This window comes from Colobus angolensis, unplaced genomic scaffold, assembly GCF_000951035.1.
Source record: "Colobus angolensis palliatus isolate OR3802 unplaced genomic scaffold, Cang.pa_1.0 Scaffold114, whole genome shotgun sequence".
NCBI classification, from domain to species: domain Eukaryota; kingdom Metazoa; phylum Chordata; class Mammalia; order Primates; family Cercopithecidae; genus Colobus; species Colobus angolensis.
Window position 1 is genome coordinate 1625113 of NW_012112475.1, and position 12651 is coordinate 1637763.

Below are 12651 nucleotides of genomic sequence, written 5' to 3' on the forward strand. Positions count from 1 at the left end.
AAAGAATAGCCACACACAGATTTGTCACTTAAAAAAATAAAGAGATCGAAACATCAGATATTTGTAAGAGCCTTTCTCTTATTTATTGGCAAGGCTCCAGCCCGGACCTGATCCGTTCACTCCTTGTCAAAGGAAGCAGCCACAAGTGGTAGGGGGCCAGGCCCACCTGGTTCCAATCAGGGGGGCTCCTCCATGGGGTGCAGGCGGTTGGCGGTAAGCAGGCAGCTGGCAGGGTAGTCCTGCCATGGTCAGCCAAGCTTCAAATCCAGCATCAGGGCATTCTGGCAAAAGGCAAAGGGGTAGGGCAGCAATGACCAGGGATCACCTAGGCCCAGGGATGGAATGGAACTGGGCCCCTTGCCAGGACATGGAAACCAGTGTGGCATTTAAGCAAAGGTTGCAGTAGACTTGCCTTGTGACCCTGGGGAGGTCTCTTCACCTCTCTTACCCTCAATTTTCTCAAGTGTTAAGTGAGGACAAGCACCCCCACCTCAGAGCAGAGAGATCAGATAAGAAAAATGTACATTTACCACTCCAAGCTCAAAGGCTGGCATGCAATACAAAGCTAATATTTATTGAGTACTTACTATGTGCCTTTAGGTAAATGATCTCAATGAAGCATAACAGCTCTATGAGGACAATATCTGTATTATCATCTCCATTTTAAGCACCGGAAAATGGAGACACAGAGAGAGATGAAGTAATTGGCCCAAGATGGCAGAACAAGAAAGTAGCAGAGTCCAAGTATCCTTCTATGGAATCCCTGGTCAAGGAGGGTTCTAGGTTTTGAGGAGCAGGATTATACTGATGGCCTCCTGCCCTCCCAGGCTCTACCCCTTCCAGTTTGAGAGAGGTAGGCTCTTGCTCATCACTCATTGGCTGACAGTGTTGATTGACATGACCTTCCCCAACCCCTCCTCTCACCTCCACTACATCCAGCTTAGCCAGGTTGTAATTCATGGCCAGAAAGTCCGGGAGGGGAAGCCCCACTTGGAGCACATCTGAGAAATAGAGTAAGAGTCATATCAGTCTGACTGTTGTGCAGTTGATTAAAGAGTGGCAGCCTGGGGTAGGGATAGTGGGAAGTAGTGCAGTGATTGATTCATGATGCCTGCCAGCTGTACAGGCAAAGAGCTAATAAGCCTGATTTGCCGTGTATTTACATCCCAGGTCAAGATGTAGGGTTATGATATGGGGCCGCGTCAGAGCCCAAATTGTGGGAGAGGCATTTGTCTTCAGACAGGTGACATTAAGACTACATTCACTTCAAAGATTCAGAAATTATCTTCCACCCCCTTTTAGCTTTCCCCATCTGGAGGCAGTGATAGGGCTTTGAGACCACCCAGGTGGCATCCCTTCTTGCTTAAAGTGCTTCTTGGCACCATGGTCCAAAGCCCTTTGGAGCCCTCACCATTGACAACTGGGATGTAGGCTTCTTCGAGATAGTCGGTGATGAAGCCAGTTAATTCCTTCTCCTGGAGAGAGGAAGAAAGAGAAAACATCCACATTCCATTCAGTCCAATACCATTCAACAGATCTTTTCGGTCCTCTCTGGCTAGGCCTGGGGACCACAGAAGTGAATATTAGACACCAAATGGTTTGTCCAGCTGGCATCAAAACTGGGCCTGGCCTTGGCTGTGTTTGGACGGTAGACCCATGCTCATCACCTCTGCTTAGTACCTGTGACATGTGGGACTTTGGGCCATGGTACAGGAACAGGAAAACTCAGGAGACAAGAGGTGGCTTTGTGGACCCCACTCCTGATCCTATAGAAAATCAGTAGCTTTGATGAGTCACTCACCACCTCTCTATAGCTGAGTTTCCCCATCTTTGAAAGTGAACTGTAATCACACCTGCTCCCAGGTGAGGGTTTCCATGAGGATTAAAAGAGGTTGGATAAAGCATACGATCGCAGAGTAAGTGATGGTGGTGTTGGCACCTACTGGCGTCAGGTTCTGTGTTGGGCCCTGAGGCTACAGAGACTAATAAAAATAACAGCTTGGCCAACCAAGGCCAACCCAGGTTCCCACTGTTCATGACAATGTTTTTAAAACCAATCCAGGGAGATGTCCAGATTCTATCCAGAAAAGGAAACAGGGATTCAGAGAGGCTAAGGGACTTTCCTAAGCTCACATGGCAAGTCAGGTGCACCAGGCCTCACAGTGGCCTTGCTCTGTTCATCGGCCTCCATTTCAGGGCCTCGGCCCTGCAGTTCCAAGGGAGAATAGGCCCAGTCTTGTCCTCACGCTGGACCAGGCAAGAGCACTTGGGACACTTACATTGAAGTTGCCAATCGATGAGGACTTCCGGGACAAGCTCAGTAATCTGTAGGGGAGTGGGGAAGCAAGCCAGGTTGGGAGGGGAAAGAACCGTCAGAACCAGTGGCCCTGGCCCTGGAGAAGGGGGTCCCAAGCACCCCAATGCCTCCCTGATGCAGGAGTTTCCTCTACAGTCTTCAGACCAGGTGCTCCTGAGTCTGCTTGCCTGCTGCCTGTGATGGGACACTCACCACCTTTCATTACAGCACATGATTTCTCTAAGCTCAAACCAGTAGACTGGTCCTGACTCTTCCCTCGGGGACCCCCATTTGTGTCTATTGCTCCTGCCCAAGGCCAGCTATGCAGAGGTTTACAGCCCAACTGGGCAGTCTCAGGTCCTTGCAGGACACAGAGCAGGAGCCCTTCCCCCGACCCCCTCCCCTGCACTACCTCCAGGAGGCACTAACATATGTTGGCACCAGAACAGGCCATGTGATGACCATCTGGTGGCTCTGTCCTTCTGTTCTGTGTTCCAGTAACACGTCCTCCATTTTCCACTCTGATTCCAAGTCATTCAGATGGACTGAACCCAAAGTCCCTCAGGTGAGTCTATGACCCAGGCCTGGCCAATCAGAGCATATTCCATCTCTCAGTCAAGTGACTGGCTTGGAGTTAGTCATGTGACCCAAACTACATCCAAGCCTCGGTAATTTTGTCAGAACCACTGGACAAGAGGCTTCACTTGCCAGGGTCACTCTGCCACCCTGAGGGGAGAAGTGCCTGAGAATTTAGCCAACAAAGTGGGTAGCAAAGTCAAGAGGAAGAGGGAGATAGATTCTCGAGGAGTTTGTTTGTGTGCCTGGATCCAACCACACCTGAAGGCAGACCTACCCCTAAAGTTAGGCCAGGCACGGTGGCTCACGCCTGTCATCCCAGCGCTTTGAGAGGCCAAGGCGGGCAGATCATGAGGTCAAGAGATCGAGACCATCCTGGCTAACATGGTGAAAGCCTGTCTCTACTAAAAATACAAAAAATTAGCCAGGCATGGTGGCGGACGCTTGTAGTCCCAGCTACTCTGGAGGCTGAGGCAGGAGAATGGCGTGAACTGGGAGGCGGAGCTTGCAGTGAGCCAAGATTGCACCACTGCACTCCAGCCTGGATGACACAGCGAGACTCCGTCTCAAAAGAAAAAAAGAAAAAAGGGAGAACTACCCCTAAAGTTTTCAATTATATAAGCCAGGGATTCCCTTTGGGGCTAAAGCCAGTTGAAGTTGGAATTCTCTCTCTTGCAACTGAAAGAATCCTGACAGAATGAATCCTGAGGTGCTTCATTGTTAAGGCAAGTACAAGAATTAATAGGAACTGAATGTAAAGCTAAGATGTTTGTAGTACCCTCCTCCCAAAGTGTAAGAATGAAATAGGATAATGAATATAATGTATGCAGCCAGTGCCTCACATGTAGAGAGAGCTCCGTAAATAAATGTTAGCTGCTATTAGTACAAGGAAAGGCTTTGTGGAGGAGGTGGCATTTGAGCTGGACCCTGACCCTCAGGGGACATTGGAATGGCATGGGTAAAGGCTTATTAATGGAAAAGGGGCATGATGACCAGATTCACTGTAAAAGAGCCTAGGGGAAGAGTGAGGGTAGAGGTAAAAGAACTGAGAAGGGCCTTGAGTACCAGGCTAAGATTTGAGAAAAGATTATGCAGACAATGGGGAGCCATTGAGGGTTCTAGAACAGGAAGAGTAACTAGAGCAGCCTCGTAGGTGGGGGTGTGCTGGGTGCATCAGCCCGGTAGTGTGGGGTGTGCTGGAGCAGAAGGCCAAATGTGAAGGTAACAGGGATGCCAGCATGGGGCAGCAGGGTCCTACCTGTCCAAAGAGGTGGCCATCTGCAGCCGGTTCTCACGCACTGAGTACTGGACTTTCAGATTGAAGTGCTGATGTCGTGGGGAGGAAGCAGGGAAAAGGCAGTGTGTTCCCCACCATCAGGGCTGGCAAAGCCAGAGATGATCACCCTCCCAGCACCACCACAACTGCCAAGACAAAGCAGGGGATCTTCTCTCTGCCCATCCTCAGGAACTGAACCCAGACATCTCCCCATAGCCCCAGCCCAGGCTTCTCATCCCTCCTTGTCCTGAGCCAGGGCAACACTCCCCAAAATACCCGGCACCGTCAGTAGGTCCCTGCACACCAGGCCTTTGCACATGCTGGAACCTCTGCCTGGGGTGTCCTCTGTCCCCAGTTTCCCTGGTAAGACTCTTTGTCCCCAACCCTTCTCTGGCAAGCTCCTGCTCAACCTTCAAAACATAGCTCAGCTATCACCTCCTCTTGGAAGCCCTTTGTGATTTCCCCAAATTGGATTAGGGATCTCCCTAGGCACCCATAGTCCCTTCAGTGTACCCTTCACTGCCTTTGTAGTTGCTAAAGAATGTTGCAGGGAGGAAAGAGAAAGGAAGGACTAAGCCACTGACCCTCCATTTGCTGGGCTTTCCAGCCTTTCAAAGGTTCAATGGCAGAGCCAAGGATCAGACATAATCAAAATTAACTGAGAACCCTCTGATCCATGACTTGGCTATCAACTAAAAATCCCATCCTCCAACCTTGAATATCCAAGAAGTTGGGAATAAATGGGGAAGGGAACGATTTCCCTCACCACTTCTAGGAGAAAGAGGGACATTGGAGCCTTGCCCCTCTGCCAAACCGCGAACATCTCTAGGGTGCCATGGAAGTGTAGCAGGCTCTTGCCTGTCTTCATAGTGACCTTGGGAGGCTTCTTTATCTTGATCTGGGTCGTCAAGGGCTTTGACTTGGGATAAGCTGCAGACACCTACAGAAACCAGAACACTTCACTCAGGGCCAGTCCTTAGACTGGTGGCTTCAGTTGAAATAAGGGCTCCCTCAAGACAGGTAATTTCTACCTTGGACACAGGAAGTACAACATGCAAAGGCCAGGATGTGTCTATCAGGAAATAAAAGAAACAAAATACACAATCTGGCTATTCTCTAATGGACATAGAAAGTACAATGCACAAAAGTAGAGCTGTTTTATGTGTTGGACTCAAAAAGTACTTTATGAAGAAGAAAAGATGTTTCAACATTGGACAAGGAACATGTGGTGTGAAAAGCTGTCTCCCAAGTCCCACTGGAGGACAGACTGGAGGACAATAGGTCAAGACAGGGTGCAGTGGTGATGGGGAGGTGAGGCACTCACTTCAGGAATGAAGCCAGCCAGTGTCTCGGTGGTTTGTGGGGGCAGCTCACCAATCTACAAAATAAAAGTCAAGGTTAGGGTTGCTGGAGTCCTCCCTGGCCCATCCTAACAAACATCTCCACTGACGTAATAAGGTGTACTCTTTGAGGCTCCCTTCATCACAATACTTACCACTCTGAGTTTAACTAAATATTGTGCTTTCTGGGTAGCCCAGGTGATGACTTACACATTTCAATGCTCATAACTCTTAGCACAAGGTCAAATGCTGAGAAAATGTTGTTGAATGAAAAAACAGGAAGATAGATGGGAGAGTGGTAGATGTGATGGGTAAAGGGGATGGGTAGACATATTCGGAGATGAATAGACAGATGAATGGGGAAATGGATAAACAGATAAGTGGGTAAATGGGTGGCAGGATGATGAATGGATGGATGGGTAGGTGGAAATCTAGGGAAGAATACATGGATGGATGACGTGTGGACGGAAAGATGGGTGGTGGATGAATGAAAGGAATGGTGGATAGGAGGATGGGTGGATGGGAAGATGGTGGAGTGGAATGATAAATGGATGGGAAAATAGATGAATGGACTGATGGGTGGGAGGATGGATGGGAAGGTACATGGATGAATGGTAAACAGATGTTGGGAAGATGAATGGATAGATCAGTGGGGAAAGAATGGACAGGTGGGTGGATGGTTGGATGGATGGATGGCTGAATGAATGGATGAGTAGGAGGATGGATAAGGGAAAGTTGGGTGGATGTAGTGTTGACTGGGTGGTAAAAGGCAGGTACATACATTCATTCATTCAACAGTATCAGACTTTGCAGTAGGTGTTATGTGGGTGATGTGAAGGGATGGATGAATGCTAGTCGGAAGGATAGAACTTAGGGCGTGAATGCATAACAGCTAGAAAGATGAGAGGGTGGGTAATGCTTGGATAAAAAGAAGGTGGATGGATGGCCAAGATATTAGAGATGCAGGTTGATAAACGGTTGGTTGTACAGACAGATGGATGTACAGATGAGTAGATGGTAGTTATATGGACAGAGGGATGGTGGGTACTGAGATGAACTGCTGAGAGAAACTCAAATCAGTCCTGCATCTTCCAGTCCTAGTGTTGCCCACAAGGCCAGGATAATTTTTGTAATAGAAAAACTAGGCAGGGACTGCATTGTAATGGACAGAGGCAGATGGGATGGGGAACTGCACAGCTCACCGTGGTATCCCGGACGTTCACATGAAAGGACTTCTGCAGAAGGGCAAGCTCTGCGGAAAGGAGGGCGTCTGGGAGCAGCAGCTGCGACGAACCTTCGGCATGACCCTTGGGGAACACCAGGGCCTCCCCGGCATCAGCAAGCTTGATGGTTTTGCCCTTTTGCTGCTGCACCACAGGCTGTGGGGCAGCGGGAGGGAGACACTCAGCCTTGGCCGAGAGGGACGGTGGCCAGGAGTGTCTCAGTGCTCTGAGCAAATGGGGCTCCAGCCAAACCCAAAGTCAGCAAATCAATAAATGTTATTCATAGAACCACAACGGGCTACAGCGGGCCAACCCTCCCAGTGTACAGGTGGGTAGACTGAGGCCTGGGAGGATAAGGGAGTCCATCACTAAACCACTGGCACTTTCTCCTAGCACTGCTTTGGTAGCCTCAGTTGCTCTGAGTGGTTGGGGCCTTCATTTATTCAGAACATGATTTCTGCCTTGTTCTCAAAAGAAAGAGGCAGGTGGAAGTTGACACGGAGCATGTAAGAACCCTGCTGGAGGAAGACTTCACAGGGAGGTGATGTCTTAGCATTTTACTTCGCATTCCTGGAAAATGCATCTCACCCCTTCACCTGGCGCTCTGGAGATCTGGTTGAGGGCCCAATTCTGACACCAACTCACTGCAGAACCCTAGCCCAGTCCTACCCTCCCCCTAGGCCTCAGTGTTCCCATCTGTACAATGGCAGGGTGCAAGTGGTTGAGCCACTCACTAGGAGAAGCAAACGGCCTAGCGGGCAACATGAGTGTGAAGTCAGCAGCCTCAGAAGCCACCTAGGGCACTGAAGGTTCACATTTAGAGCAGAAAGAGGGAGAGGCCCAGGGCCCACAAACACACTCCTGGCATTGACCTCCAGGGCTTGAGGGGCCTCCCTCCCTCCACAGCCCTAGTCCAGCCACCTGTCCTGGCAGAAGCAGCACCCACTACCCAGACCAGTGAGCCTGAGACCCCCAGCTCCCAGGTGGCCCCTGTTGCTTACACTGAAGTCCAGTTGGATGTAGCTGGCTGTGGTGGCTGGTGTGGACGTCAGGACATATTTGACGGTGCCCATCTGGCCCACGGGCATGGGGTCTGTGTGAAAAGGAGGTTCCACTAAAAGAGGCACCAACCCCAGGTACAGCCCAGAGAAGCTGGCACCAGCCAGCTGCTACCTACGCCTGTCCCTCCATGTGACTCAAGGCAAATTGCTTAGCACATCTGGGCCTCTGTAACTTCATCTGTAGAATGGAGGCCATGGTGCCTGGCCTGGAAAATCACATCACTCAGCCAGCACAGAGCTTGAGAGTTCACCAAGGGCCGTCACTGCTTGGACCTTGCAACAGACTGGCATGGTCAGGATTATCAGCTCTATTTCACAGCTGAGCAAACTGAGGCTGAGAAGAGTGAAGTGACTTTTCCCAGTCCACACTGCTGGGGACATGAATGAGTTTTCTTCAGTCCCAGTCATGGAGGTTTCCTCTCTCCCACATTGGGACCCCAAAATGATGGAGGCAGTATATCCCCTCAGCAACGGCGATTCGGGCATGACCAGCAGCTGGATTACTATATAGGCACGAGGCTTGTGGATGAGCAGAGAAGGGCTGCTGTCTCTGCAGTCTTGTGGGGCTCGGGATGCAATATTGGATAGGGAGATGAGAGAAAAGGAGCCCAGATTCCCTGGGGACTTCAGGCTTCCCACTGGGACAGTGGGGGGTTGAACATCATGACCTCAAGCCTCCTCTAGTCCCAAGGCTGGGCTGGAAGCAGGCACTCAGATGGGGAATGGGACAGCAAAGCCATCCATGTAGAGTGTAGCCCTGCTCACACCTTGCCCCTACCTAGGGACATCAGCAAAGCCATCTATCCTGATGTCCCTAGGTAGGGGCAAGGTGTGAGCAGGGCTACACTCACCACTGAGGTTGGTCCACTTCCTGTTCACATACACCAGGACCGCATCAATGGCAGGACACATCTGGAAGCAGAGAAGGCACTGGGCTGAGAGGGTCCCTGCATGGAGAGCCTCCACACACCTGAATGGTACTCCATGGGGCATCCCAAGAGCCCTGGTGGGATAGGGACTGGTGAGAAAACTGAGGTCCCAAGTCCCACAGAAAGTCAATGGCAGAGCCCGGACTACAGTCCAGATCTGTTGACCAAATCAAAGTCTGCAAAAATTAGCAGGGACTCTTTCCCTGGGACTGGACATCAAAGCAGGGTTGGCAAGCTGTGCATGCAGGCTGTCATTTTCTCCTCCCCTGTTCATGGCAGACATCACTAGATGATTGTGGCACTTTCTTCCACTGAGCCAGCCACAGTCTCAGAACACTTCCCAGCCACTATCAGCCAATCAGGGTCTGCACCCAACACGAAATGCATTCGCCAGCTCTTGCCTAGGCAGTCCCAGCAACGAGGGGTGGTGGCTTTCTCTGGACCACTCACCAGCCCAGGGAGGACCTTGTGCAGTGTGCTGTCCAGGAACTTGTTGACCACCTTGGGCAGCATGCTCGATGGACACAGGCAACAAGGATAGGTGAGCAGGTGCATCAGGGCAGGAGTTTAGGCACAGGATATGAAGGAGCATGGTTAAGGAGGTTCCATGGCTCAGGAAGTGATATACTGAGGGGTATAGCAATATGGACCGGCCTTCCTCCCCAGCCACAGAGCCCCTCACTTGCTAGGCAGGTTGGTCTTCACATTGACCAGGATGACCTCACAGCCCTCACTCTTGAACACAGGGAGGCCAGTCTCCTCATCCCGCAGAAGCTGGTTGGTGGCTGTGATGTTCAGGGCCACAATGATCTCCATGTTCCCTCCCATGAAGCTGGAGGACAGAGCACACAGGCACCATGGGCATCTCTGTCATGGTGTCCAGTCTCCCTGCCTTCTCTTTGCTCACAATCTCAGCAGCTGAGAGGGGGAAAGGGTAGGAGACCACCCCTACAAGAGAGAAAAGGGGCTGGGACCTGCCCCAGGTCACACAACCAGCTTTTCTCCCTCTTTGTTTCGGTGAACCCCTACACATCCTTTAAATTCTGCTTTGCTGTCATTGCCTCCCCAGAACCTTTTCTGACCATCCCCCACCACTGCTCAATGCTTCTTCTGCCCTAGACCAGTCACTCAGTCTGTGATTGTGCTTAGGTTTGGTTCCTGACAAAGGTAGGGACTAAGTCTACATCATCCCAGATTATAACACTCAGATGGTACGCAGTAGGCACTCAATAAATGTGCATGTAAGGATGAGACAGGAAGGCTGTTCTCCTCTCTACTGCCCCTCCCCTGCCACACTCACCTCTTGCCAGTGATGGTCATGCCTGTGGACACACATTGGAAGATGCCTACTCCAGGTACAAAGTTCAGTGTGATGACGGGCAGCTGGACATCCTTCACCTTCAAACTGGGAGGGATGGGCAGCCACACCAATAATATCTGAGCAGGCCAGACGCAGGACCTCCACCTACTTCTCCACCACTTTACTGGGAGGCCTTTCCATAACCCCAGCCCCCCATCCCATGTCATGGGGGTAAGCCTGCCTTATGGGGCCATTATGAAATGCAAACAAAAGCCTGGACACGAGTCAATTTGTATATAGAAAGCACTCATAGGGAGGTGGGACACATGGCTGACTCTGTGTGACCTTGGGCTGTGTCATTTCCTTATGTGGGCCTCAATTTCCCCATCAACAAAATGGGAGGTTTGCTTAGATCGGGGTTTCTCAAAAGTGGCACTATCCACATTTTGGGCAGGATAATTCTTTGTCATGAGGCTGATTTGTTCATTATTGGATGTCTAACAGCATCTCTGACCTCAGCACACTAAATGCCAGTAGCATTCCCCCAGTCCCCACAACTTGTGACAACCAAAAATGTCTCTGGACATTGCCAAATGTCCTATTGGAGACAAAATCACCCCTGGTTGAGAACCACCAGTTGAGATCCAGGGTAACAAAATATGTGGCACGCATACCCCAACTTGCCCATCCTGAGCTCTTGGCAGACATTGCTGGTTGATCACAGTCCTAGTTCCCGCTGAGTGCAGAGAGTGCCTCAGAGCCCTCCCAAGTGCATCATTTCAGGCAGCCCCTACTGATCAGTCCCATGTGGCACTGGCAGAGGAACCAATTTCCTCTTGTCATTAGATGATGGTTGACACCTTTCCAGCTCCACCATTTGAGGACGTTTTCATTTAATTTCACCTACATTCAGTGAGCTCATGTTGCATGCAGAGTTGAAATTTGACTTTCCAACCTCATTTCCTCCTCAAAATTACCCTGCTCACTACAGGGCAGAAATTTTCCCAGTGAATGGCTGAGGAGGTCCAGGCACAGGCAGGACCAGTGACCTACCCAAAGCCACATAGCAAGACAGCACAAGGCAGGGAAGAGACCCCACGTCCCTCACCAGCTCCATTACCTGGCCTCCTGAGATCCTGGGCACAGCATTCCCCACCACCCTCTGCCCTAACCACCACCCTCCAGTTCCCCTCACCCCAACTTACTTGGTGATGCCCTTGATAGGCTTCATCCCTGGCTGTTTCTTGCCTGCCTCAGCTGCCATCTTCTCCAGGATATGACTCTCATCCATGGCGCTCTGGACCTCTGGAGTGGAGACACTTAGTTGGAGAGATTATCCCTGAGCCAATCTCTCAGGCATCCCAGGCCACTCACAGTCACTGTGCCCCACCCTGGGCTGGACGATGGCAGAGACCCAGAGATGAGTCCCACAGCACCCCAGCCTAATGGGGGAAGATGGAGTCACCAGCAATGACAGTGACAAGCTGTAGGAGCCACACGAGCGTTTAGGCAGGAAGAGAAGAGCTGGGGAAGGCTTCCAGGAGGAAATGACAGATCAGTTGGTCCTTGAAGGGGGAATAGTAATTTTCAGCAGGAAGCAAAGGGATAAAAGGTATCAGTCTGGGCAGAGGGCACAGCAAAGTGCAAAGGTGGTTGGGAGAGAAGATGGCACAGTGAGAGGAAGAGGACAGATTCAGCATGGCTGGAGGGTGAGGACAGACATGACAGAGAAACTGGAGCAGTTTGTAGCAGGCATGAAGTGAAGCTCTTGAACCCTAGGGTACTGATTTTGTCCTGTGGACCAGCCACTCCCAGGCCTAGGTGATTAGGGGACTCCTCCGGGGACTTGAATGCAGATTTTGGGCCTGAAGCAGAGAAATTCTGATTCCCCAAACCTAGAGGCCCCAACCCCAAGTAACACCCCACCAGAAACCCCTCCTAATATTATGGCCACTAGCTAATTCCAGAGAGGGGGCAAACACTGAGTTGGTAGAACAGTCATTAGCCTTTTGTACCTGGATGGGACTCCCTTTCCCTTGTGCTAGTGGAGTGGCGGGTGGAGGTGGAAAATACATTTTACTAAAGTCTCCTCCAAGAGATTTTAATCTCACACTTTATTCTGTCCTGCTAGGGACAGACTGGTCACCCTATTTTACATTTCTTTACATTTCCAGATGAACAAACAGCAACACAGAGAGGCCAAGTAAGTTGCCTGAGGTCACACAGCAAGTTGTTGCTGGGATTTGACCCTTGTCTGTCACTCCCACAGCCCACTTGTGGCTAAACACCCCTGCCATCGGGGCCAAGGAGAGACTCCAAGGGAGCAGGATTTCCAGCTCTGCCTCTAACTTGAAGAGGGAGCATGGAAAAATCACCCCATTTTCTCTGGTCCTTGGTTTCTTGGTAAAGTGGGAGAATAATAATAACTCTTGCTTATAAGTTTACTTTCAGCTCACAGGATGCCCCAGGATGTGCAACCATGAGCAGCGACTACCTATCATCTACCCCAAGCACCGCCTCCCAGCCGCACGCCCGGGCCCACAATCTCACCTCGGTTCATGATGTCCATGCCCAACCGCAGCAGGGCCCCAGGGTCCGCTCGCGTGCGGGTCAGCAGGCTGCAGAGTGCCAGACACAGGATCCACAGCAT

The 12651-nt window shown here is 50.9% G+C and overlaps 1 protein-coding gene across 1 annotated transcript; it reads right to left on the bottom strand.

Annotated features, from left to right (window-relative positions):
• Window positions 1–248: 248 nt before the first annotated feature.
• On the bottom strand, window positions 249–12651 carry BPIFB6 (BPI fold containing family B, member 6). The gene is made up of 15 exons (XM_011959700.1): window positions 12552–12651; window positions 11207–11306; window positions 10002–10106; window positions 9384–9533; window positions 9152–9215; window positions 8624–8684; window positions 7713–7804; window positions 6691–6867; window positions 5473–5526; window positions 4915–5088; window positions 4131–4198; window positions 2280–2325; window positions 1412–1475; window positions 925–1001; window positions 249–281 (listed from the first exon to the last, which is right to left on the bottom strand). The coding sequence occupies exons 1-15, from the start codon at window positions 12649–12651 to the stop codon at window positions 249–251; spliced, it is 1365 nt and encodes a 454-aa protein (XP_011815090.1).

Excerpts from the sequence above, each read along its gene's own strand:
- BPIFB6 (XM_011959700.1), bottom strand. The coding sequence starts at position 12,651 with ATGCTGTGGATCCTGTGTCTGGCACTCTGCAGCCTGCTGACCCGCACG. Across the intron at positions 10,107-11,206 it reads CCTATCAAGGGCATCACCAA|TTTGAAGGTGAAGGATGTCC; the intron begins GTAAGTTGGGGT and ends CATCCCTCCCAG. Across the intron at positions 9,534-10,001 it reads ATGACCATCACTGGCAAGAG|CTTCATGGGAGGGAACATGG; the intron begins GTGAGTGTGGCA and ends TCTGTCCTCCAG.